A 26,276-nucleotide genomic window follows, 5' to 3' on the forward strand; every position below is an offset into this window, starting at 1 on the left:
GAGCAGGGGAGATATATAGCTAGGAAAGAGTGAGCAGAGGAGAAAGTGGTGGAAGGTGAAGATTTGTGTGAGCCAAGGTGAGATACTCTGGCTCTTCCTCTGGGTGAGATGGGAAAGCAGTGGAGTATTTTGGCTGCTATTTGGTGAAGAACCATAGCAGGAGGTAAGAAGATGGGAGACCAGTAAGGAGGTTGTTACAATACAGGCAGAAAATGATGTTGACTTGGACCAAATGATAGTGGTAAAGATGATGAGAAGTGGTAGATACTGGATCAATTTTGAATAGAGATCCAGTGGAATTTGCTGACAGATTGAAGCTAGAGCGGACTTAAGGATGACTTCAAGGTGTTCCAGACTCTAGCACCTAGAATGATGAAGCTACTACCATTTACTAAAAAGGGGAAAGATACAGAACAAGTTTTGGGTGGAGAGAGTTAAGAATTTTCAATACCTTCATTTAAATTTTTAAAAAGTGGGTCATTTGAGCCCTGGCCAGGGTGCCTCAGTTGGTTGAACTCTGTCCCATGCACCAAAAGATCACCTGTTTGCTTCCTGGTCAGAGCATGGGACCCGGTTGCGGGTCAATCCCCTGTCTGGGTACATATAGGAGGCAACCGATTGATACATCTCTCTTACATCAATATCTCTCTTTTCCTCTCTCTCTAAAGTCAATTTTTTAAAAAATATTATAAAAGTGGGTCAATTGATAGAAAAATGTTAATAATGATACATGGATAAGGCCAACAGAGTGATGGCTGAAATTGTGGATAGGATGGACCCTATGTGTCTGTTCTTCCTTCCAGCTCAAAAATTCAGCTTTGGTGATTTCAGACCTCGAAGTCTCCCATTCATGAAGAATGGGAACTTGAGACAGACTAGAATGTTATCGATGCAGAAGGAATGACAAGAGAGGAATCCCTTGGCCCAGGCTTACCTCTTGTTAATTTGGAAGGACTTGGGAAGTTCTTGCCCATATCCTGGCCTCCTGGCATTGCCTCAATCCCTCACTCACTGACTCACTGAGCACCTTCTGCCTAGTAGGCTCTGGACACAATACAGGTCTGATGCCCTCTAACTCCTAATACAAAGCAAGCTGTCTCTACCTCCACCCTCATCCCAGGCCTGGCTTCTCTGTGGTCCTGCAAGTACCTGGAGCTCTATTGATGTGTCTGCTGAAAGTGGGCAGTCACAGCCCAGACAGACCTTACCCTCCCTTTGTCTCTGTCCAGTCCTTCCTTCCTTCTGTTATTGTCATCTACCCTTCGGGGCCTGGGAGCAAATGGCTTTGCCTCAGTGAGAGCAGAAATGGTTTTCTTACTTCATTCCATAGGGTTCCCATAGTTAGCTGGGGAAAAATGCTCAAGTCTCTTAGCTTTTTGTAGGTGAGAAACAGAAGGCCAGAGAGATAAGCAACTCCCACAGTCCACATTCCATCAGCACATCCTTTTAGCTCTACTTTTAAAAATAAATTCTGAATCTGCCTGCTTCTCACCAGCTTCCCTGGCACTATCCTGGCTAAGCCACCATCATAGTTCTCCTGAATGACTGCATCAGCTCCTCACCACACCATTTCTACCCTTGCCCCTGAGGTCTCCAGCCAGCAGCCAGAGAGATCCTGTTAAAACCAAAGTCAGATCATATCCCTCCACTGCTCACAACCCTGCAGTGTTCCCTTATCACCCAAAGGACAAGCCCAAGGCCTTAAGTGGCCTTCAAGGCCCTGCACAGTCTGGCCTTTGACTACTGCCAGACCCCATTACCACCATTCTCCCCTCATTCACTTGACCTCAGCCACACCGATGTCTTTTCTGTTCCTAGAATACCCCAAGTATGTATCTACCATAGGGCCTTTGCACTTGCTGTTCCCTCTGCCTTTCTTCAGATCCTTACAGTGCCTTTTTCCTTCATTCAGGGCTCTGATTAAATGTCACCTCCTCAGGAAGCTTTCCCTGAACATGGGTTCTAATCCTGCCCTCTTCCATGTTTCTCTCTAACCCCTTTTCTCATTTATTTTTCCTTTTAGCACTTATTGCCATCTTACACATTTATTTATTGCCTGTCTCTTCCCATTAAATTGTAAATTCATGCAGGTAAGAATTTTCATCTGACTTAGTCACTGCTTTATCCCTAGCACTTAGCATAGTGCCTGGCATTTAGTGGGCACTTAATAATAAAGATTTATGGCATGAATGAGTGTCCAGAGCTTAAGCAGGGCAACTTGTCTAGTCCTTCCTGCAACCCCACAGGTCAACCCACAAAGGGGTCATGGTCTACCTTAGAAAATTCAGCTAACAGCTCTACCAAAGCTACTTGGCATCACTTTTGTTTCCAAGATAATGACCAGATAGTGGGAGGGACCCTCTCTGCAAGGACCTCTTTCCTGTCCTTAAAATCACTTCTGACTTCCAGGACCCAAGAGTAGCAGATCCTCAGTAAATAGTGGACGGGTGGGTGAAATGGGGAAGCCAAGAAGAGCATCCTCCGGCATCTGTCCTACTACACTGACAAAATTTAATGTGCTGTGGAGTCAAACACCCTTACTTAGTAACCGTGATCTCAGGCAAAGTTTCATCACCTCTCTGAGACTTAGTTTCCTCATTGACAAAATGGGGACAACCCCTCTTGCAAGATTTTGAGAATTTAAGCAGGGGCTTAGTAAATATTAGCTGTTACTTTTTTTGTTTGTAGCTACAAATAATTAGATACACAAATGGGGCCACTCATTTTTAGCTATTAAAAAACCAAACAGCTAACATTATTGGTTACTTTCCATGAACCATTTAATTCTTGCTGCCAACCCTGTGGAGTAGTATTCTCGCTTACAGCCAGGACACTGGGCTTGGAGACGTAAAGAGTCTTGCCCCAAGTCCCACAAGTAGGCAGTCACAGCACTGAGGTCAGAACCCCTTTTAGGGGATTCCCATCAGGTTTTCTGGATCTCAGTTTCACATCTCTGTGAACCACAGATTATGACACGTAATTTCTGGGTGCTCAACATGCCACATCATATGGGACAGTGAATTGCTTCTGGGTCTCTTGGTGGTCCTGGTGGTGGTGGTTGACTGAAGTTTCTTGGTGCTCTGGGTGTTGACTGTGAATAGCAAACCTCCAGGTGGCCCCTGGCTCAGCAGCATCCACTACAGAGGCATTTTGCTATTCTAAACCTTGAGGGGCTGGCAGACTGGGGTGGAGATGAATCGGGGAGAAGGCTAGGAGGAACAGGAATGTAGGAAATGCAGCCCTGCAGGAGCCTTCAGCTGAGTTTTTGGTTACCGGGATGTGTGTGTGAGCACTCACATGTACAGGGGAAGGGAAGGGTGGTGCAGCGATTTGCTCCCACCCCTTTCTGCTTGGAATTCCAAACATTTCCGATCAGATAAAGGTGGCTGAAAATACCCTGGACTTGTCTGGACTAGTTGGAGGCAGTGCTGGGTGAGGAGGTTGAGGCCACGGGGCAGAGACCGGCAAGGTCTGGCCCATCTGAGGAGCTTGCCCGGGTTACATGTGCCCATTGCTCTTTCCCCTGGAATCCTGCAGGTTTCAGGGCAAGGCTCAGCAGGCATTGAGGTGGAGGAGAATCAGATTCTTTTGTGGCAACAGGTCCTTCTACTCCAAAATGTCACCTCTCACCTTCCACGCTGATTACGTGATCTTTTGGACACCCCTGAAAGAGAGAGCCCAGGTGTCACTGTCATCTGTGTGTTACTTTCCTCCTCTTCGCGCTGGAGCACTAATAGGAGCCCTTTGAGATGATCCTCTTCACGTTACAGATGGCGAAAGTCCCAGGCTTTCCCAGCATCCCAAGCAAGCCAGTGATAGAGCTGGGACGTGAACCGTGCATCTGCTGACTCAGTCCAGTGCTGTTTTATTTACAGCCTGCGACATTGATCACTGCGAGATGAGGGAGTGGGAACAGCTTTGGGCAGAAAGGAAGAAGGTGCTGCTTTGGACTATGGAGTACAGTACTTGGAAGCATAGATCCCCAGAATGAAGCAGGGGGTTGGCCCCAGAAACTAAGCCCCTGTTCTTTGTAGTTGCTACCACAGTCCCTCCTGCCTATTGCCTCAACACAGTGCAGGAGATGCCTTTTCTAGAACCTCCCCATAACTTTCTGTCCCTCTTCCTGACCCTGGGAGAATTTGGTATCAGGGGAGTCCTGGGCACCCTGCCCAATCGCCTGGTGTCTCAGGTCTTCCTCCTAGTTTTGCCAGGCAGTTAAGATGGAGATGGAAAGACAACAGAAACTGGCCTTTCTTCCCTTCCCTCCTCACTGTCTACCAGTTAGCCATACTCATCAGTACTTTCTCTGGGCCTAGCACTGACTGCTAGGCCTGGGGGACAGAGCTCATAGTCAAAAATGAGCAGCTCAAGCCCTAGCTGGTTTGGCTCAGTGATTAGAGCGTCGGCCCACAGACTGAAGGGTCCCGGGTTCAGTTCCAGCCAAGGGCATGTACCACTGTTGCAGGCTCAATCCCTGGCCCCAATCGGGGCACGTGGTATGCGGCGCGTGCAGGAGGCAACAAATTGACATGTCTGTCTCTCACATCGATGTTTCCCCTCCCTCCCTCCCACTGCCTCTGAAAAGCAATGGGAAAAATATACTCAGGTGAAGATTAAAAAAAAAGGTGACTTAGAGGCAGAGTATAGGAGGCCTCCTTGAAGAAGTGACTTGTGGGTTAAGTAAGACCTAAGAGATAAGTAGGAGAGAGCTTGGCAGAGGGACCAGCATGGACAAAGGTCCTGAGGCTGAACAGAATATGGCATGTGAGGAATGAAGCAGCTTGGCCTAGACGAAGCTGAGGAAACCTGCCAGGGTCTTGCAGCCCATGGCGACAGCTCTAAGACTCACACTGAGCGTTGGTGATATAGCTGCCATTTACTAGTCTACTATGTGCTGTGCTCTGTTCTAAGAGCTTTACATGTATTGAACCCTCACAGTGCTTTTGTGAAATAAGTACATTTTAATCCCCATTTTACAGATGAGGGCCACAGCTAAACATCTTAGTCTAGTTGCAAGACTTATTGGGTACCGGCCTATTCTGCTCTGGCAGTCCAGCTTGGTGGAGATATAGAACTTAATTTGTCATCTGCCTTGGATGTAGTAGTGCCACCATTTTATAGATGAGGAAACTGATACTCAGAGAGGAGCAGGACCTGGTCCAGGGCCCAGAGCAAGGCCACCAAAGTTTCCTCTATCAGCTTGTATTGCCTTCTTGGGCAGCCCCTGAGATAGAGTTGCACAAGTTGGACAAGAGCAACAGAGGAGAAACGATCAAAATTAAGGCCCAGCCAATGAGGGTGGGGGTGGAGGAGAATGATAGAAGGAAAGAGGCAAAGATTCACAGTAGAGCTGACAAAGGGAAAAGTTTTCCAGTAGATCTGTCTAAAAATAAAATGTTCCACCGGGGAGGGAGGGAGCCCCTTATGATAAGTGTATAAGCAGAGAATGCCCTAGAGAGGATTGTGAACTACCACAAGTATGGACCATCTGGAGTGAAGCACACACCCAATGTGTGACCTGGGTGCTCCACCTTTCTGAACGCCATCTGGGTGTTGATGTTAGAGGTGAGCTTGCGTATCCATGGAAGGTAGATGGATATGTTGTTAGGTCACTTTTGAGTCTCTGACTCTGTCAAGGGTGTGCCTTGGTCATTCTAACCCTGGACACTGGGAGAAGAATGAAAGGCTGTGGCCATCTACTCATGAAAGCTAGGGAGTCACCAGGGGTGGGATGAAAGAGTTGGGATGAGGGCCTTGGAATTCCAGGGAATTGGTGCATACGAGCATGTAGTGGCCACCCAGGAGCCATTAAGTGCTTAGGCTCTGGAGCCAGACTTCCTGGATTCAAATCTCCCAACTCTGCCATTTATGAAATAGATGACCTTGGAAAGGTCACTTGAACTCTCTGTGCCTGATTTCCTCATCTGTAACATGGAGAGTATTAGTATCACTTACTTCTCAGGGTTATTGTGAGGATTAAGTGAATTTGTATACACAACAAAGCTCTTAGCACCACGGTAAGTGCTCAGTAAATATCAGCCATCACTCCCAGGGAAGGAGGTTGTGAGCCCCTAAATGAGCATCTGTGCCCCCAGTAAATGCTTTTCTGAATTCTCTCTGCCTCCAAAGCTAGCACCCTGTTGCTGAGCTGAGGAAGGAGGAGAGCCCACGGGCGCTGCTGGGCCAGATAGCTTTCTCAATTCCCCAGCTGAGGTGTTATCTCCTCCCAGCACAACCACTTCCTTTTCTGAGAAATGAGCACATCTGTCAGGCTTAGCTTCTTAGAACTAATGGTGGGGAGTAGGTGGGGGAGGAGAGGCTAGCAGCTGACAGGGGCAGAGTTGGAGAAAGATTAAAACGAAGTTTGTGGTGCAGATGCCTTCAAATATTTCCTAAAGCCCAGATAGCTTGGGCCCCCTATGACACCCTCTTCAGCCAGTAATACTAAAGTCACCTTGCTTTACCAAGTGCCTCATCCTCTGATCTTACCACCACTGCCCATGGATGGGGTCAAAGCAGGAGAAACTGAGGCTCAGAAGTAGGGAGGCTTGCTATGTCACCCACAGCTGGGTTGGCTAGACTGAAGTGGCAGGCCCAGCAGAATTTGGCCACCCATCTCTTTGCCCCTGCCCCACTAAGCTGCCCCTCTGAGTTGCCCACATCCAGGCCCATGCTCCCCTGGGAGAGCCAGGGGAAGTGGATTCCAACCACAAACCTCACTTCTTCCTAGTCTCCGCCTGCAACTCCCTGCCAAGACAGTGATAAAGACTCTCCATTTGCCCCACCCACCCTTCTTGCCATCTCCGAAGGATCTCCTAACAAGGCCTCATTGGTCTACTCAGCAGACATTTATCAGCCTCTCTCCCCGGGGAAACTGAGGCCAGGAGCAGAAAGTGACTCTGAGAGTGACTCACAGTTTGCCCAGGCAGAGCCATGCGAGGCCAGAGCAAGATACAGCCCTGGTGTCCCTGGCACTTTCTCTGGGCTGCTAGGAGCCTCTTCCTCTTCTCCACCTACTTCTTTCCCAAAATAACCAAGCAGGAAGGAAGCAGGGGGCCTGGGCTCTCTAGAGTCACCCTAGAGGAAGGAAGGGCTCGTCTGGCACAGTTGCTTGTTCCCCACTGAAGCCAGGATGGAAAGGTTTCACTTTCCCTCCTGGTCTTCGTCACATCCTTTTCCTGTGGCACCCAGTTCCCCCTCAGCTGGCAGAGGCCAGAGCTCATTCATTCAGCTAGCAGCCTCAGGCCACCTTCCCCTTCCTAGAGGGACTCAGGACTATAGCCCTGGCCCAGAAAATGGGGTTTGCTGCTGCGTGTACTGGGGCTTGAAACTGGCTTCCCCACTTCCCCACTTTGGGTAGGTCTCAGTATCTCTGGGCCTCAGTTTACCTGGGCTTAGAATGAAGACCTCCTTTAGTCACAGAAGTACATCCACCTGGCCCACAATGGGGCCTCAAAAAGTATTGTCCTTTTGAAACTGAACAGAGAGATGTACAAGGTTAGGAGCAAACACTGGAGCCGGATTATTGGTGCAGGCAACCCAGCCAGGTCACCAGATTCATTTAGAATGGCACCTGCTATGTTCTAAGTACAGTACCAGATTCTGGAGATACATGTGACAAAACCACATACAGTCTGGTGGGGGAAACAGGACAAGAAATAATCACTCAAGTGACCATGATTGTGCATGTAATCAGGGAATATGGCCCAGTCAGGGCAAAGTGCTTTAGCTCAGTGACTGGCATTATTTTATTGTTATTTGACAAGTGAGGACACTAGGAGCCAGAGAGGTGAAGTAACCTGCTTAAAGTCATACTGCTAGGAAGAAGCGCGGAAACATGGGAGGTGAGAAAGGAGAAAAGTGGGAAATGGAGGACCGATCAGGTTCAAGCAGGGACTATACTGTCGCCCTGATAGGGTAGGTGGTCCACTGGCATTTGGGCCACTGCACCAAGAACATCGTTGTGCCCGCCTTTTTCCTGACTTCTCCAGGGTTGCAGATGGATTGCATTATTCAGTTGGCTGCCTCTGGGCAGAGATCTTACTGACATTAGTCATGTAAGGGGCCCCTGGATGGGCCCCTGGTTTCAGACATGGATCAGACTTGGCTCCTGCCTACACTGAGCCCCCCAGACTGATGGGAGAGACTGACACACAGAGGGTCTCAACATAGGGCACAGAGGCAGGAATCATGTGAGGTGGGGCCATTCCTCATATGTAGCCAGGATTGTGGGAGGCAGGACTTTGAAAGTGGACCCATCCTTGACTTTTCCTGGGGACCCTGGTTCTTGTCTTACCATTCTGAAGGGCCCCAATGCCAAGTTGCGAGACCCCCAATTTCTAGTCTAAGTTCTACCACAAACTGGCTGTGAGACACTGTAGACTGGACAGGTGTGTTGGCTTTGCGTACTTGTGGGGTCTGCCTGGCTAGGAGCCCATGGTTCTCCCATGGGGGTCATTAGCCACTGCCTCTCCCCAGTGGCCCTGAAAACCCCCACATGGATCCCCATGATAGCAGTCACAGCTGCAAAAAGACACTTCCCCCATTTGCTCTAACCCAAGCCGAGGATGCAGTCAGTCTCTCAGGCCAGGGTCTCCTAAAGCCTCTGTGACATCAGAGACCTCCTTCCAACCCACCCTTACCTCTCACCTCCCTGCCCACCATGCCAGCTGTGGCTAAAACCAGTGGGAGCCATTGAGGAGCAGTGGGGGCTTATCTCTGCTTTTCCAGACTGGGCGGCTTTGCAATCCTGTTTATTTATCCAGAGCAGCCGCCTGCTGAGAAAATGGCTGTGTTTGTTTCCAAGTGTGTCGTGTGAACCGTGGGCTAAATATACCCACACCACTGCCTCCCGGCACCAGCACCCGCCCTGGAACAGCACGCCCCATTTTGCTGGTGTTCTCTCTGCAAAAGCAATTCGCAGAATCCACAGCCGTTGGAAATCCTGTTACCCCCCTCCCCAAGAGAAGGAGCTCCTTGAAGTGGAGATGAAGTGTTGTTCTGGCCAGGAATGCACGTGTGGGGGCTGGGCAGGGCAGAGCCTTGTTCTCTATGTCACCAAAATGAGAATGTTCCCTCCACCCTGGAATGACTGTTCCTGGACAGTGAGTGCTTTGTGCCTTCGCAGGGACAGAGCTGTTTACTCCAACCCAGCCCCAGAACCGAAAATGTCCTGTGGCTGCCAGCCCTCCACTTCAGGAAAGTTCCCACTGAGGGTGCCAGGCCTCTCCCACTTTGGCTACAACCCCAGTGTCCCTGGTTTCATATGGGACATTTGACCCCTTGGGATAACCACGGCCTTCTGGCCATGGCCTCACTTCTCCCATGCCTCCCACAGCCCAGGGCTACCCCCATCACAGCTCCATCTTTTTTGTGACTTCACCTGGGCCTACTTAGCTTGGGATCAGGAAAATTAAAACTCTATTATAAGAATTTTCTTTGCCGACACCCATGGAGGCTAGCCAGGATGAAGGGGGAGAGACAGGGAAGCATATCCACACTAGCCATGCCTGGGTAGTAACAAGGCCAACAGTTAGGAGGCTGACTGCTGCTGTTGCTACTACCTTTGTCTCCTAGACCCAAGACTCTACTTCCACCCCACCCCCACATCCTTTTTCAGCACTAGTGACAGGACAGGTCCTCCCCAGTGCCCCATACAGGGAATGCCCTGCTGCAGCCGCACTCCCTTTGGAATTGGGCAGTGCTGAGTTCTGATCCTGGCTTTGCTATCTTTTAGCAAGGTCTTCCCTGTTGTAAACCTCAGTTGTCTCATCTGTGAAATAAGTTTCAAGTCTTTAGTCTGGTAATTATGATGAAGGTGAAATGAGGTAATAGTGCCTGGCACATAGTAGACAGGCTGTACCTTTGCTCTACTCATGTATTTATTGACCACCAACCATGTGCTAAACAGTGTTCTGGGTACATAGAAGACAGAATCTCTGCCTCATCAGGCCACATCTAGTGAAGGATATAAATCAAACAAAAACAAAGTGTAGAATCTGGTTATGAAAAGTGCTGAAAAGAGTCCAGCCGGTGTGGCTCAGTGGTTGAGCATTGACCTATGATCCAGGAGGTCCTGGTTCAATTCCCGGTCAGGGCACATGCCTGGGTTGTGGGCTCGATCCCCAATGGGGGGCATGCAGGAGGCAGCCAATCAATGACTCTCGTCATTGATGTTTCAACCCTCTCCCTTCCTCTCTCTGAAATCAATAAAAATATTATTATTTTTATTTTTAAAAGTGCTGAGAAGAAAAAGCAGCGTAAGGGGATGATAGATAGGTGGGAGAGATGGGGATAGATACCATGTTAGACATGGTGGCTAGGGAAGGCCTCTGAGGAGATGACATTTGAGCAGAGTTGGGAGTGAAGTGAGGGAGTGAGGCAGGTGATGATCTGAGGTCAAGTGTTCCAGGCAGCAAAAGCAACAAGCTCTGAGCTCAGCAGATATTCAAGGAACTGCAAGGAAGCTGGTGCTACACGTGGGGTGTGCAGTGGGGAAGGGCAGGTCCTGCTGAACCTTGCTGATTGTGATAAGGACTTAATTCCAGGTGTGATGGGAAGCCTTGGAAAGGTTGAGAGCTTGGAATGAGGTGGTCTGCCTACTTTCCCCAGTACCTTTTTCCCAGCAGATGGTAAGCTTTCTGGTAAGGGCTGTAGCTTATGCGTCGCTGCTACCTTCCTAATGGCTGAATGAATGTTAAGGTTCTTTGAGTCAAGCTTGGCAGCTCAGTGCACATGGCACTCTGCTAGGGTACCAGGAATATGAACAGACATGACAGTGGCTTTCTGAGTGCAGCGAAAAGCTGTTAGAGGACTTTAAGCACAGGCGTGTTATGATCCGATGTATGTTTTTAAAAATCTTCTCTACATGGAGCATGGACTGGGGTGGGGGGGTCATCAAGTCCAGAAGTGGGGCCAGGCAGGTGTCAGTGAGCAAACTGGCTGGGTGGGACCTAGGGCCAATGGGAGATGGCAGGCCCCGTCTGAGGGAGCGGATATTACTCAGCTAGTTGGTACCAGGTGGAAATGTGGGCCCAAGGGGTGAGCTCTTGGTGGAGAGGCAAGAACACTGGCCCTGGAACCAGCCAGTGATTCATTTCATTCCCTCCCTGGATACATACAGCACATTTATTTCTAGGTACCAGACACTAGGCTTGGATTTTGGTTCCACCACTGACAAAGCTGGGTGACCTGATCAAGTCCCTCCCCTGTCAGAGGCCCAATTTCTTGGTTTGTAAATGGGGAGAGACAGCCTGCCTTGCAGCATTGTTGGGAGGATTAAAGGACAAATGGAGTGGGAAGCTTCTCATTAAAGGGTGCTCTAAGCTCCCCTTTCCCTGCCCCACAGGCTGGTTCCACCCTGGGCTGGGTAATTTAACCCAAAGCCCCTCCCTCCCACATCATGTGCTTCTCTCCTGACTAGCTTCAGGGTCCAGAGTTGTTGCTCACCTCCTCCTGGACCCAGAGTCACACCCCCTGGGGTGGGGGACAGGGACTGGAGCTCATAGAACCATCTCAGTCCTGCATAGTTGTTACCTGTCTCTACTTTGCCCTACTCAGCCTGCCCTGGGCAGAAGATCCCTCCAGAGAAAGAAGGACCCCTGGTAAAGTTTCAGAGTTTCCAAACATACTCCGCCCCATGAATCACTCTGGGAATTTACTGTCCCTTCTCCCTCCTTCCCTCCGTACCTCCCTCTCTCCATCAGAGCAGTGGAAAGCCTAGTGGTTCCACCCTGCCCTCACTCAGCCTGGACTCCAAGCTTCTCTGTGGCTTCCAGACCACACATGGTCCAGCTCTCCTTACCCCTGCACCCACATCTCTCCTATCCCTTCCTTCTGCACTTTGCTCCAGCCATTTGGCCTCCAGTCATTCCCTGACCTTGCCCATCTCTTTCCCACCTCAGGCTCTAGAGTACCATCTCCTGGCTGTCTGGCCTTGGACAAAGCTCTTTTCTTACTTTGTACTTGTTTTCTCAGCAATAAAATGGGTTGGTTATTCCCAACTGGAGGTCAAGAAGGAGGGTAGTTCTTAACCCTTTATCAGACCCAGAGTGGGCAAGGATGACAGCAGTTTTTCAAATCAAGGCCATTGCATGAAGATAGCCCCCTTTCTCCCACCTACCTACATTATTGTTTGAGGACTTACATAGCACCTTTTCTTTCTCTTATCTTTCCCTGCAGGACACTTTTGTGGAACTCTACGGGAACAATGCTGCGGCCGAGAGCCGGAAGGGCCAGGAGCGCTTCAACCGCTGGTTCCTGACGGGCATGACTGTGGCTGGCGTGGTTCTACTGGGCTCACTCTTCAGTCGGAAATGACCAGACACTGACCACCCACTCACCCTCCCACCCCATCCTTCCCCCACCACGTCCCTCCTTTCAGCCACCATTGCCACCAGTACCACTACATGCAGCCCATGGCCACCCTACACATCACAGGGTTGGGCCTAGACCTGGTCCCCACCATTAGTTTTCTAGAATCTACTATGCTTCTGTGAGAGCCACCTTCCCCCACACCTCAGTTCTCCTGGCCTCGAAACCCACAAAGTTTCCCCAAAATTTGCCCCATGGAAACTGGCAGGGTTGTGGGAGTTTGTGACTGGGGGCTAGAAGGGCCCTGCCTGATTGGTGGAACCCCCTTACCCCTTAGGCTCCTGGAGAATGCTTTCCTGCCAGGGAGCTAGAAAGTTTTCTGACCCTTTTTCCCAGAAAGAGAGACTAGATTGCCTTCGTTTTCATGTTTGTGGCCTGCGAATTGATCATTTCTTATCCCCACCCCCTAGGACCTGGGCCCTCCTTCCTTTCATTCCCATCCTCCAATAGCCACTTAGGGGCCAATTCTGACTAATTAGGGATTCAGGCTGTTTAAAGAAAACAAGGACCAGGATCCCCTCCCCAACTCTGGCCTGGCCAAAGTCCCCATGCCCCTAGCTCCAATGTCTTCTAGAGGTCTCTGGCTAGAGGACAGCCCAACCCAGGAAGAGGGGGCTGTAGCTGCAGGATGCACCCCATGCCAAAGCTAGTGTGGCCCTTGCAGTTTAGCACTACCCCAGTTCCCTTCTCCTTCCCCTCCCCTGGCTCCCATGACCGTGACTGAGGGACCAACTGGGCCCAAGACAGGTGCCCCAGAGCTGTTTATGGCCTCAGCTGCCTCACTTCCTGCAAGGAAATCAGCCTTGTGTCATCTTTGCTTTGGACTGTTGCCTATGGGGTTTGGCCGCCTTGGCCCAGAGGTGATGGGGAGCTACAGGCAGCAGCTATGGGAGCCCTAGGGTCTTCCCTACCTCAGGCAGGAAGGGCAGGAAGGAGAGCCTGGTGCACAGGGTGGAAGTGGGGCTGGCCAGAGGGGCCAGTCCTGCCTGGCTAAGCAGCTTTGTGCCACACCCCCATTCAGCCTGGGCAGCCAGGCTGGCAGGTCAGAGTCACCTGGCCAGAAGCCCTTCAGGCCTCCCTCTCTCCTCTGCTCTACCCATAGCCTGTCTCATCCCTGGGGTCCTGGCCTAGCCTTGCCCCCCACACACACCAGGCTCTCTGCTGTACATATTCGAAACTAGTTTTTATTCCTTGTGAAGATGATATACTATTTTTGTTAAGTGTGTCTGTATTTATGTGTGAGGAGCTGCTGGCTTGCTGTGCGTGTGCACGTGGAGAGCTGGTGCCCAGAGATTGAACAGCCTGATGCTCCCTCCCTGCCCTGGTCTGCGGAAGCCAGCCGGGGGTCCTGGCTCCTGAGGGGCACCTGCCCCTCCCCTAATCCTCACCCCACACTTCTTCCAGCTCTTTGAAATAGTCTGTGTGATGGTGAAAGTGAAGTTCAGTAATAAACTGTGTTAACAGTTTGTTCAGTTAACAGTGAACAAAGGGCCTGGGTTCTTGTGTTTTCCGGTATGGGAAAGAAGGGACTGCTTGCCAGGAGAGGCTGCAGGAGAGCTGGGTCTCGGTGCTGGCTCTGCTGCCCTCAGGGGAGCTTCTTGGACAAGTTTCTTTCTCCCTCTAGGCCTGAGTTTCTCCACCTGTACATTGATGGGGTTTTCACTGAGCACTTGCTGTGTGCTGGGCACTCGGGCTGTATGTAAACAGGACAAGCAGTTCCTGCCCTCGGAAGCTGACATTCTAGTGGGAAAAACAGCCACAAGCATAGTCTTAGACACGGGATTCTGTAGTGAACAGTTCTTGCCTTTATGGAGCTTTCATTCTAGTCAGGGAGGGAGACGGACAAATATAAAGACAGCTGTTGCAGGGCAGAGGTGGAAACAGGATGACCCTAAGGAAGCATGGCAAGACCTGAAGGACCTAGTGGGGAAGGAGATAAGGGGTCAGACTTGACCTAACGTTTTATTTTTTTTAACTTTTTATTTTTTTAATATATCTTTATTGATTTCAGAGAGAGGACGGGAGAGGGAGAGAGATAGAAACATCAATGATGAGAGAACCATTGATCGGCTGCAGCCCACAACCCGGACATGTGCCCTGACCGGGAATCAAACCCTGATCACCTGTATCGTAGGTCGATGCTCAACCGCTGAGCCACGCCCGGCTGGGCTGACCTAACGTTTTAAAGGTAGATCTCACGAGATCAGCTGGTGTTTTAGAGAGAGCTCTAGAGAGTCTGAGAAATCAAGGCTGACTTGAGTTTCTGATTAGTGATGCCATGACGGTTACAAAAGTGAAGCACATGTCCGGAAGCCAGTACTACCCAACAGGCTCATAATGAGTGGCTAAACATTTAATGTGGGACCTGAGCATGTCTGGGGTCAAGAAGTCAGGCTCCGGGGAAGAAGTGACCTCAGAGGCCCCGGCCTGAAGAATGTATAGGGGTTAACTAAAGGAGGGGGGGTCTTGATGAAGAAAGAAATGCTCAGATTGAACAGGAGTTTTTTTCAGCCTGAAGGAAATTGGTATGTCTGGAATTGAGAGGTGGGGCAGGGGGACTGAACTTGATCCTGAGGGCAGCCAGAGACAGGCTGTTAGGGAATGACATGCCCCAGTAGAGCATGTCCCCTCTGGCTCTCTGGCTGCCATGTGAAGGTTCTGGGGGAGGAGCAGAGTTGAAAAGAAGACGTGCTTTAGTTAACGCTCCAGTTCTGAGGATGAACAGGCCAGGTGTGTATCCTGGGTCACCATTCCTCGTCTTTGGGCAAGTTATCAACCTTTATGCCCCAACTTTCGCCTCTATGAAATGGGTATGACGACACTATTCTTATGGGATGGTGGTCAAAATTGAATGAGGTAACCCAACAGAGGACTGGATGTTGAGGGGGGCTGCAGTAATGACCCCGCCAATAGGCAGAGTCCCCAGGAGGAGGAAGGAGGTGCACCTCTGGGAATTCCACGTGGCTGAGACCTGAGGTCCGGGAGAGGTCTGGGAAAGCGGTGGTGCTCCAGCTGTGGGGCGGGACTGGAAACAGGACCCGCCTCTGAACGCGATCTGCTTTCAGGATCGGGTTTGACTGCCACCTGGTGGCCGGGGGATGTGACATGAAAGCCATTCCCACCCAAGGCGCCTTCCCACAGGCCTACCTCCTGCCTGGCCAGCTTTCTGCAGTGTCGTCCTTCCTGATCACCAGAAGGACATCTGCACTTCCGACCCTTGGTGGGTTCAGAGATTGTCATGGTTCTCCCAGAGCTCAAGGTCACCATTCCAAGTTCAAGACCAAAGTCTCCAACTTCCCACCCACCTCGACACCTACGAAGTGTCCCTGGCCCTTACCTAGCCACTCAAGTCCCCTCCCCAGATTCTTGATATCCTTCCAGAAACACTTTTCACATACAGGCAAATACATAGATATCAATATAGTTTGATTTTTTTTTATCACAAGGTGACAGACTGTGCCTTGCTTTTTATACCTACATAATGATTCTTAGAGAAGTTTCCATGGGTGCTTTAAGTTAAGTGTACTCATCATGCAGCTTCAACAGCTAGCTCTTCAGGGGAGCTTCGTTATTTTTCCTAGCTGTTTAGTATTCCACAAATGTTTTAACCATACCTCCAACTCATTGATTCCCAATCTAAAATGTGCAATGTCACATGCACAAAATTTTGGAGAGGGGAAGCTGGAGGGGCTTCAGACTAAGTGGGTCCTGGGGAAAAATTCATCCCATTTCTATGTATTAATTACCTGATGAGAGAAATGAAAGACAAATTTCATAGGATATGAAGTATTAACTTTGATTAAAACACCAAAATATTTTAAATTTCATCTCTTAAACTTGCTCTTGTGAATGCAGCCCTTTTTATATGAGGTTTTATGATCAAAATTGTTTACCATTCCTGATCAAGACCTATTGATTTTTCAAGTTCTTGGTAGTCAACATCAGCAAGTCAACACTTCAAGTAGGTGATAAAAAAGATTCTAACCTATTCCAAAGCTTACAATTAAAATTATGTTTAAATGCTCCAGTAGTTTTTTGTTTTTTTTAGTTGACAAATATAATGTAACCAAGTGGATTTCAAAACCAAATGAACTTTTTCACTTTGGGTATTTTAAAATAATAATGAATTCCAGAACACAGGAAGTGACATGAGGCTTTCAAACTTTTTTTTTTTTGAGAAATTTATAACTTACTAAAACTGACCAAGGCTGTATAGCACAAAGGAAGAGAGGGAGGGAAGAAAGGCAAAGAAGGGACGAGAAGAGAAAGGAAAGGGAATTCTAGGCTTGTTTACTTACAGATGTGCAAGCCACAGTTCTAAGTGTGATAGTAACAAAGTGAGTCTAGCAACACAGAATATGCACCCTGGCTGGGTAGCTCAGCTGGTTGGAGCATCACCCTGATGCACCAAGGTTGAGGGCACATACAAGACTCAACCAATGTATATACATAAATGAGTGGAGCAACAAATCCATGTTGCTTGCTAAATCAATTTTTTTAAAAAAGCAGACGTAACAAAACAAGAAGACATCATAACAGTGTTTATTCCAGGTAAACAAGATTGGCTCAATACAGGAAATGTTCTGATGTAATTCACTGTATTGAACATTAACAAAGAAAATCCTTGGTATTTCAGTAGGTATCAAAATAGTATTTTGTAAAATTTAGCACCTATAAATGATTTTTAAAAAAATCTTTCAGCAAGCCAAGGGTTGAAAGTTAACTTCTTTACACTCTTATGAATTCTATAAAAGTTTAAAATAATGATTGTGTGTGTTTCTTGTGCAATTTTAAAAAATTAACAAGTCATGCAGAAAAATCAGCAGCTTATAACATGATCAAATTCATTACATAATGTCCAGCTCTCCATTTTTTTCTCCCCACCACCACAGCCTTTGTCATGGGCAAAAATAACAAGAACTTTTCCTTAATATATAGAAAACAGAAATTAACTCATGACCTCTAATAAATTTATGTCTTCTTTGATTTTTGTTATTTATTTTTTTTAATTCTCACCCGAGGATACCTTTTCCATTGCTTTCCAGAGAGAGTGGAAGGAAGGGAGATAGAGAAATGATGTGAGAGAGACACACTGGCTGGTTGCCTCCCACACACGCCCAGGGATCAAGCCCCAGCAACTGAAGTATATGCCCTTGGGCAGAATCAAACCAGGGACCCTTCAGTCCACAGGCCAACACTCTAACCACTGAGCCAAAGTGGCTAGGGCTGATTTTTTCAAAAAAATATGACTTTATTGACTTCAGAGAGAAGAAGAGAGGGAAAGAGAGAGAGAAACTCTCACAATTATGAGAGTCATTGATCGGTTGCCTTCTGCACGCCCCCTCCTACTGGGAATCGAGCCCACAACCCGGGCATGTGCCCTGATCGGGAATCGAACCGCGATCACCTGGATCATATAGGCTGATACTATGCTCAACCGCTGAGCCACGCCGGCCGGGCTCTTCTTTGATTTTTAATAAGTATTCATGCACTAATGTTAGAATTCTGGGCATATGGAATATCAATTCAATTCCCTCCTAAATTATTTAAATCATCCCATTTCAGTAGGTTCACATATGAATAAGTAGCTTGAATAATTCCATGATAAAGAGCCTTCCTTTATCATGTGAATTCTTATGAAATTTAAATGGCCTTACTACAGAATTTTAACATATCAATCTTAAATTTTGGGGAAGCCATTATTAAAACAACACTAAAGTACTGAGAAAATGGACATAAAGTATTAAAAAAGTCTTCTGAAAATAAAAAACAATATAAATATAATGTAGCGGCCTAGAAAAAAACCTGTGTCCTGTCCTATTACATTGTAAAAATAGTAACAATAAACAAAAATAATGGCAAGGCCCTTATTTGCAAACCATGTATGTGGTGGAACGTCCCACTGCATCTGATTGGCCATCCCTTTTAAGCACATTAATCTCGCCTAGGCTTTGTGCTAAGCTCCTCCAGTGGCTCCATGAACTTTGTGGAGGGCGTGTGGTCTTCCCAGGTGAGTGGCCAGGTACTCTGCAGCTGACCACTGCAGTAGATGTCCAGGAGGGAAGAGCCCAACCTTGGCAGTGCTCAGCTCATCCAGGTAGAGCAGCTGGGGACAGAGGAGCAACAGCTGTCGTGGTTAGGAACAAGATTCTGCAACAAGACTGCCTAGGGTAGCTGAGTGCCCTTGGACAAGTGACTTGGCCTTTCTGTGCCTGAGCTTCTTCACCTGTAAAATGAGGGTGATAATTATGCCTACCTGATGGGGTGGTTATTCAGATTTCATGCAGATTTTATGCTTGTAAAGTGCTTAAGAATTGTGCCTGGCACCATAAACACCACATCTAGGGGCAAGAACACGAGGTATTCATTCACCAAGTCCCCTTCCTTATTGGCTGAGGGCTGCTCCTAGCTTATTTCTCCTGAACATTTCACATTTTGTGTCTGGGCCCCATGTTTGCTTGGGCCAAGCATAAATCTATCACCAAAGCTGCATGTGACTCAAGCTGGGCTGAGGGCACCTGGCTGGGGCACCAACACATCAGCCACAGCTTGTGAGACTTCTCAGCACGCCAGTTGGGAAACTGCTTGAGGGAGGAAATTTGGTAGTTCTCAATACTGCAGTAAACCACCTCAGGTGTCCATCATTCTGCACATATGGGTGTGAATCCACAGGATATTCATAGAAGTAGAATTTCTGGGCCAAAGGGTACGTGCATTTGTCATTTTGATGGAGACAATTAAAACAGGCATCCTGTGAAACTGCCTGTCTTCTGCACCTGTGCCAACACCCATGTTAACACTCTTTGATCTTTGTCAATCTAGTTGATGAAAAAATAGTATCCCATACTTTAAATTTCATTTTCAAAACTCTAATTGAGGTTGGCATCTTTTTAAAAAAATTTTTTTAAATTTATTTTTAGAGAGAGGAAAGGAGAGGGAGAGAGAGAAGCATCAATCAGCTGCTTCCAACACACCATCCACGGGGGATCGACCCCAAAACCCTTCGGTGCATGGGATGACACTCAACCAACTGAGCCACAATGGCTGTAAAAACTCAGTCTTGCTGGCAGAAATCATGTTCTTTCACGGAGTCCCAAGTGTGGACAAAAAGAGGCCACACGCTAAACCTGACAAGCTCAAGGAAGGCCTGCATGGTGGTCTTGCAAACTCAAAGACCTAAAATAACCACAAAGGATGGTCTGAAATTAAAATTTTAAACTAAAAGAAGTCTATGGTGGGTAGTCATGCTGTAAGGCAGTATTTTTCCTTCACAAACGTTAATTTTCACCTTAACTAAGCCTGTCTGTTCTTTTGCATCTGAGATAACGTACCTGATTAACAAGTGCCTTTGCAAAACAAAGTAATTTCCCCTTTTTTCCAGGCCCTCAATGCACCAGGCAGAGAGGAGGAATCCTCTTATTGTTATTGATATCTTGTTAACTGTTGACCGTTAACTATCCTGCACCCACCTACGTAAAAGAAGTGTGTCTATCATTTTACTTTATCCAATCCCAGAGGTTTCCCCGCTTTGCTTTCTCCCGCCTCCCTAATCTATCACCAGTGGATTTTGTGTAACCCACTTGCGTCTCCCCCTTTGATTGTAATGCATAAAACAGGGTGAAAACTGCCGCTCTCCAGAGCATTATCTCAGTCTGTTGAGGTATTGGCTTCCTGGCAATTGTCGACAGTTCGGCTCAAATAAACTCACAAAAATTCTACACAGGTTTGAATGATTTCTTAGGTTAACACGAGGAAATCATTCCGAGAGACCCATGGTGGGAAGTTGTGGCGTGGTAAGATTAGAAGGCTGTCTCCAGGTTTCCAGTGTCCCATCTCTGTCCGTCCCACCATGGAAAAAGTCCAATCTTGTCTTCATCAGGCCCAGAAATAGGGCCAGTGTCCAGACATTTCGCACCATTGGTTCAGTCCATGTCCCTGTCCCAATCCAGTCTGTTCCCTGCTGGCGCTGTGCTCAGGCCCATGCAGTCTGCTAGGCGGCTGCTGGGGCCACATGGCTGCTACAGAGAACATGCAAACTCACGGGCAAGCACACGTTGGGGGGGCGGGGAAGAGCGAGAGGAGAGAGAGAGCTTCTTTGTTAAGTTGGGTTATATGATTTCGGACTTGGAAAGGACCAAGTGCTTTTTCTTTTTTAAAAACACATCTTTATTGATTTCAGAGAGAGGACGGGAGAGAGAGAGAAACATCAATGTGAGAGTGAAATATTGATCGGCTGCCTCCTGCATAGCCCTCACCAGGGATCGAGCCCGCAACCCAGGCAGGTGCCCTGACCGGGAATCGAACCGCGGTCTCCTGGATCCTAGGCTGATGCTCAACCGCTGAGCTACACCTGGCCGGGCCAAGCAGTTTTTCAAAATATCCAAACAACTTCCCAAGATTTCTGGGCTTACACTGGACCCACCCTCTAACCAATCCATTTCCTAGATCCTTCAGGGTTCTGTGTCCCTTCTTCAATCTGATCTTTTTCCCAGGCTAGACAGACAGGCCTCTATGGTCACCATTTTGGCTTTTACTGTGCATGCGCCCAGCAGAATTTCTCCTGCTGTTTTTATTCTACCCCACTCCACCCCACCCCATGCCTGCTTTGGGGGATTAGGTCCCAAAGGCAGAGGATGCCCCAGGCATGTGTGAATCTGTAATTTCCTGGTTAAGCAGGCTTAGGCTCCCTAGTTGGTTATGCTTAATAATGTTTGATTTCTGCCCAGCACGCCTGGCTCAGTGGTTGAGCATCGACCTAGGATCCAGGAGACTGGGGTTCGATTCCCGGTCAGGGCACCTGCCCGGGCTGCGGGCTCGATCCCTGGGGAGGGGTATGCAGGAGGCAGCCGATCAGTGTTTCACCCTCACATTGATGTCTCTCTCTCTCTCTAAAAATCAATTTTAAAAATTCTATTAAAAGAAACCCATTATAGATAAATTATGGAATTCTAAAAAAAATCAAATAACCCATGGAAAGGCAGAAAAAAGAAAAACAGTAAAATGAGTAACAGAGAGAGCACACAGAAAAAAAATTAGGGAGATATGTCTTAACCTATCAATAATTATGTTAAGTATAATGGTTTAAATATATATGTTAAAAGACAGATATTGGTGGAGTCATTTTTTTAAAACTAACTATATGCCATTTATAAGAAACTTAATTTAAATATATACACAGGTTGAAAGAAAAAGGGTAATAAAATATATATCATGCAATCCCTAATCAAAGGAAAGCAGCAAAAACTGATGGAACTAAAAAGAGAAACAGGCAAATCCACAATTAATACCCCTCACTCAACACTTGATAGAACAATTAGAAAAATCAACAATATAGAACTCAAAACACCGTCAATAAACAGGATCCAATTGACATTTATCAAACATTCAACACATTCCAGGTGCCCACTAAGTATATACCAAGATAGATCATATTCTGAGCCATAAAACAAACCTCAACAAATTTAAAAGAATTGAAATCATACAAAGTATGTTCTCTGACTACAATGGAATCAAACTAGAAATTAGTAACAGAAAGATAACAGAAAAATCTCCAAACAGTAGGAAAATAAGCAACACATTTCTAAATCACTCATGGGTCAAAAAGGAAGTCCCAAGGGAAATTTAAACAAATACATTGAGTTGAATAAAATTAAAATACAACATATCAAAAATTGTGGAAAGCAGTTAAAACAGGGTTGAGAGGGAAACTTAGGCAATAAATGTAAACATCACAAAAGAGAAAAAAACCCAAAACAATCATCTAAGCTCCCACCTCACTACCTAGGAAAAGGAAAGCAAAGTAATCTCAAAAGCAAGCAGAAGGAGAAAAGTTGTAAAGGTAAGAACAGAAATCAGCAAAATTCGGAGACATATAAAATAATAAAGAATTCCGATTAAGGTAACTGCACAGGTAATTATAAAAGAAGTATTATTGTATTTTTGGTTCATAACTCTATTCTCTACATGAATTAAAATACAAATGCATAAAACAATTTTAAAATCGATGTCGATGAGCACACAATGTATGAAGATGTCATTTGTGACAAAGATAATTCAAAGAGGGAGGCATGAAGCTGTATAAGGAGTAGTTTTTGTATGTTACTGAAGCTCAATTGGTATCAGTTTAAACTAGATTATTATAAATTTCAGATGTTAACTGTAATCCCCATGGTGACCATTAAGAAAATATCTTTAAAGTATACATAAAAGAAAGTGAGAAGAAATAGCAGACTTAGGCAACACTATAAATCAATGAGACCTAACAGACAGATGTGGGACTCTCCACCACCAACAGCAGAATACGCATTGTTTAGTGCATATGAAATTTTCTCCAGGATAGCCTGTAGGTAAACCATAAAACAAGTCTCAATAAATTTAAAAGACTGAAATCTTATAATGTATCTTCTCTGACCACAATGGAATAAAACTAGAAATCAATAAAAGAAGAAAAACTGGAAAATTCACAAATATGTGGAAATCAAACAACACACAGTTAAATAACCAATTAGTCAAAGAAGAAATCACAAAGGAACTTGCAAAATACTTAGATACAAATGAAAACACAACATACCAAAACTCATGGAATGCAGTAAAAGCAGTGCTCAGAGGGAAATTTATAGCAGTAAATACAAAGTAGATGGACCAATTACTTGAAAGAAACAAGCTACCACATTCACCCAATGTGAAAAAGACCATTTAAACAGTCATATAACAATGAAGGACATTAAATTTGTAATTTAAAAACTCTCACCCCCAAACTCTCTGGCCCCAGATTATTTCATTGGAGAATTCTACCAAATGGTTAAAGAAGAATTAACACTATTTCTACCCAATGTCTTCCAGAAAATGGAAGAGGAAGAAAGGGAATTACCCTAATAACAAAACTAGACAAAGATTCAGATGACCAACTGCAATCTTTAGATTTAAGGTGGATTCTCTTTCCAAGCAAATTCAAATAAATAAAACTTTTATGACACAATTAGGGAAATTTGTAAACTGACTGGATATTTGATATTAAATATTAAAACTTTTATGTATATTAATAATATTCTGGTTATGTGTATTAAAATAGTCATTGTTTAGAGAGACATACTGAAATATTTATAGGTGAAATGATTGACACCTGGGATTTAGTTAAATAATTCAGGGGTGGGGTAGAGAAATGAGTGGGCCATGAACAGATTGTTGTGGACACTGGGGAGGTACATAGAGGTTTGTTAAAGAATTCTTTTCTGTATGTTTGAACTTTTTATAAGAAATTTTTAGGCCATTTGTTTTGTTTGTTTCTGTAATCTCCCTAGTCATGACTTTTGCTCACTTTCTACTGCATTCCTGTTTTTTTCTTACCGATTTGTCAGATGGGGTTTGTTTTTTTAAAACATATTAAGGAAATCAGCCCTTCCCTTCATACATATAAATACCTTTGAGTTTCTCATTGTCTTTTGAATTTCTTTCTCTTTTACAGAAAATTGTAATATTCAAGGTATTTTGACCCAAATGTTTTGACCTCATAGGTATGTTTACTACAAGACTATTTTGACTCAGTTTTGAACCCAGTAATTTTTATCGGAATTACACTATTTCTAATACATCAAGGCAGAGTTTTCTTAAGCAAGCTGCATGAAGACAATTTAATTCTTCGATCAGTTATTTTATGCCAAAGTTAAATTCTTTCTAATGTTTCCTATTTTAAATTTAATCTCACAAAGTAATTTTTTCATGACAAGCACATGGTTTCACAGAGTAAATGCTACCAGGAAGGTATCATTCTGTTCTCAGTCCACATCTGATCTCACCAGTTTCCTGCCATTGTGCGCCGTCTACTCTGTTCATTATCTTCAATTGGTCCAATTTTTTCAGGTCACATTTGATTATGTAAATGTCAATTTTTTATTCTGTTTGAATTTTAGTCAATTTCCAATTTAACATGGTCAGTTTTCGTTTCTGCCAGCTTGATTTTGTGTCGGTTATTTCTAGGCCTCTGTGGTAGGGTGTATTCTTTACTCACAGTTCTGCCTTCCTGCCCCAGGCTCTCCATATGCACTTGGATGGAGGGCTTGACTGTGGGTGGCATCATTTTCCAAAGATGACCACAATACTTACATCTCATGAGCATCTCACATCTTATGTTGTGACTTTGGGGAGGTCTCTGTGCTCTCCCTGTTGCACCTCTGGACCTTAGTGAGTGCCTTGACCATTAGAATTCAGCACAAGTGACACTATGTGTCTTCTAAGGCTAGGTCATGAAAATGTGATACACTTCCCTCCTGCTCTCTTGGAACCAGCCCACCGTGCTTTGCGGGAGCCCAACTAGCCCACACAGAGACCACCTGAGGATGCTGCAGAGGTGTTCCGGGTGACAGCCCCAAATGAGGTCCCAGCTGACAGACAGCATCAACCACCTGGAGGTGAACGAAAACACCTCCAGAAGATTGTGGCCACGGCCTCTGAGCGTTCCCAGCCGAGGCCCCAGACGTTCTAGAGCAGAAGCAAGCAGCTCCCACTGTGCCCTGCCTGAACTCCTGACCTACAGAATTGGTAGGCATAATATACTGGTTGTTTCTATGCAAACGCCCCTGTACGTTTTGGGGTGGTTTGTACCATGGAACTTGTTTTGGCCAGTAGAAGGTAGTGCTGGTTCTGTGTGCTGGTTCTGAGGCTGGGCTTTAAGAGCGTCATGTGTCCCTACTGTCTCTCTGTCCCCTCAGGAGTCTCTGACTTCTACCATGAGAAGAGCATGCCCTGGATGCCTGCTGGTCCCAGATCAAGGAAATACATGGAATAATCTCAACCCAACTGTTATGGGCTGAAATGTGTCCCCTGCAGATTCATATGTTGAAGTCCCAATCCCCAATCCCTCAGAATGTGACAGTATTTGAAGAGGTGATGAAGTTAAAATGAGGTCATTAGGAAAGGTCCTAATCCAGTCTGACTGGTGTCCTTAGAAGAAGGGGAAATCTGGACACACAGCGAGACACCAGGGATATGCACACACCGAGGAAAGACCATACGAAGAGCAAGACAGGGAGAGAAGTACCAGAGAAACCAACCTTGCCAGCGCTTGCTCTTGGACTTCTAACCTCCAGAATTGTGAGAAAACATATTTCTGTTGTTTAAGCCACCGAATCTGTGGTGTTTGTTATGGCAGCCCTAGTACACCAAAATACCAACCCACAGACCAGAACTAAACCTGCAAATCCCAGCAGAGCCTCAGCCAACCCACACCACAGGCCCATGAAAGATAAAAATAAATGCCCAAAGTTGTAAACCACTAAGCTTTAGGGTTGTTTGTTACACATTATTATAGGGAAAAAATTGACTTAGTACAATTAATTTTTCCCTGGGCCAATTTTGACAATTTTCTTTGTTACTCACAATGTGATTCCTTAGCGATTTATTAGTCTAAACAAATTTTACTGCCTGAGTATTTCAACAGTTTCTGTTGGGTTGAAACTGCTCCTGCTGCTAGCAAAGCATCAGGGTTTGGGTCAAAACACACTAACGAACATTTTCACAGTTCTTACCTCATCAGCTTCCGACTGGCTGTCCCACCCAACAGGCTCGGAGACCTGGATGCCAAGGCTCCTGTACGCTTCATATTTGGGTCCCCAGCAACTCTTGTGCTAAGATGGTGACTAATAAATGAATCCCTCACGCCAGATAGAACCTAGGCCCAAGGAAGCTGCCTCTCTCAGGTAGAAATTAAATGGGTGTTCAAGGCTCCCCATATTCTGGCCCCAATGTACTCCCCCAGCTCTACTTTTCCCTGCTTTCTCCAGACTTGTCCCTTCAGTAGAGGCAGCAGAGACGCCAAGGCCCTGTATGAGTCTCCTACTTTCCTACCTCCCCTTGTCCACCTCTCCCTTCTCCTGACAGCCCTTTGGCTCCCTTTCCTTCCTCTGTCA

The 26,276-nt window shown here is 46.4% G+C and overlaps 1 protein-coding gene across 6 annotated transcripts in view; it reads left to right on the forward strand.

Annotated features, from left to right (window-relative positions):
* The window catches only part of BCL2L1 (BCL2 like 1), a 45,004-nt gene extending 31,155 nt beyond the window's left edge, over nt 1-13,849 (forward strand). For all 6 annotated transcript variants that reach the window (XM_081149921.1, XM_081149918.1, XM_081149920.1 and 3 more), the window contains exon 3: nt 12,181-13,849. In XM_081149921.1, the coding sequence (XP_081006047.1) occupies nt 12,181-12,318 (138 nt within the window). In that variant the 3' untranslated portion in view covers nt 12,319-13,849. The remainder of the gene's footprint in view (nt 1-12,180) is intronic.
* Nucleotides 13,850-26,276: the final 12,427 nt, after the last annotated feature.

The sequence above is a fragment of the Miniopterus schreibersii genome (genome assembly GCF_964146895.1).
Source record: "Miniopterus schreibersii genome assembly, chromosome: 10".
Classification (NCBI taxonomy): Eukaryota; Metazoa; Chordata; class Mammalia; order Chiroptera; family Miniopteridae; genus Miniopterus; species Miniopterus schreibersii.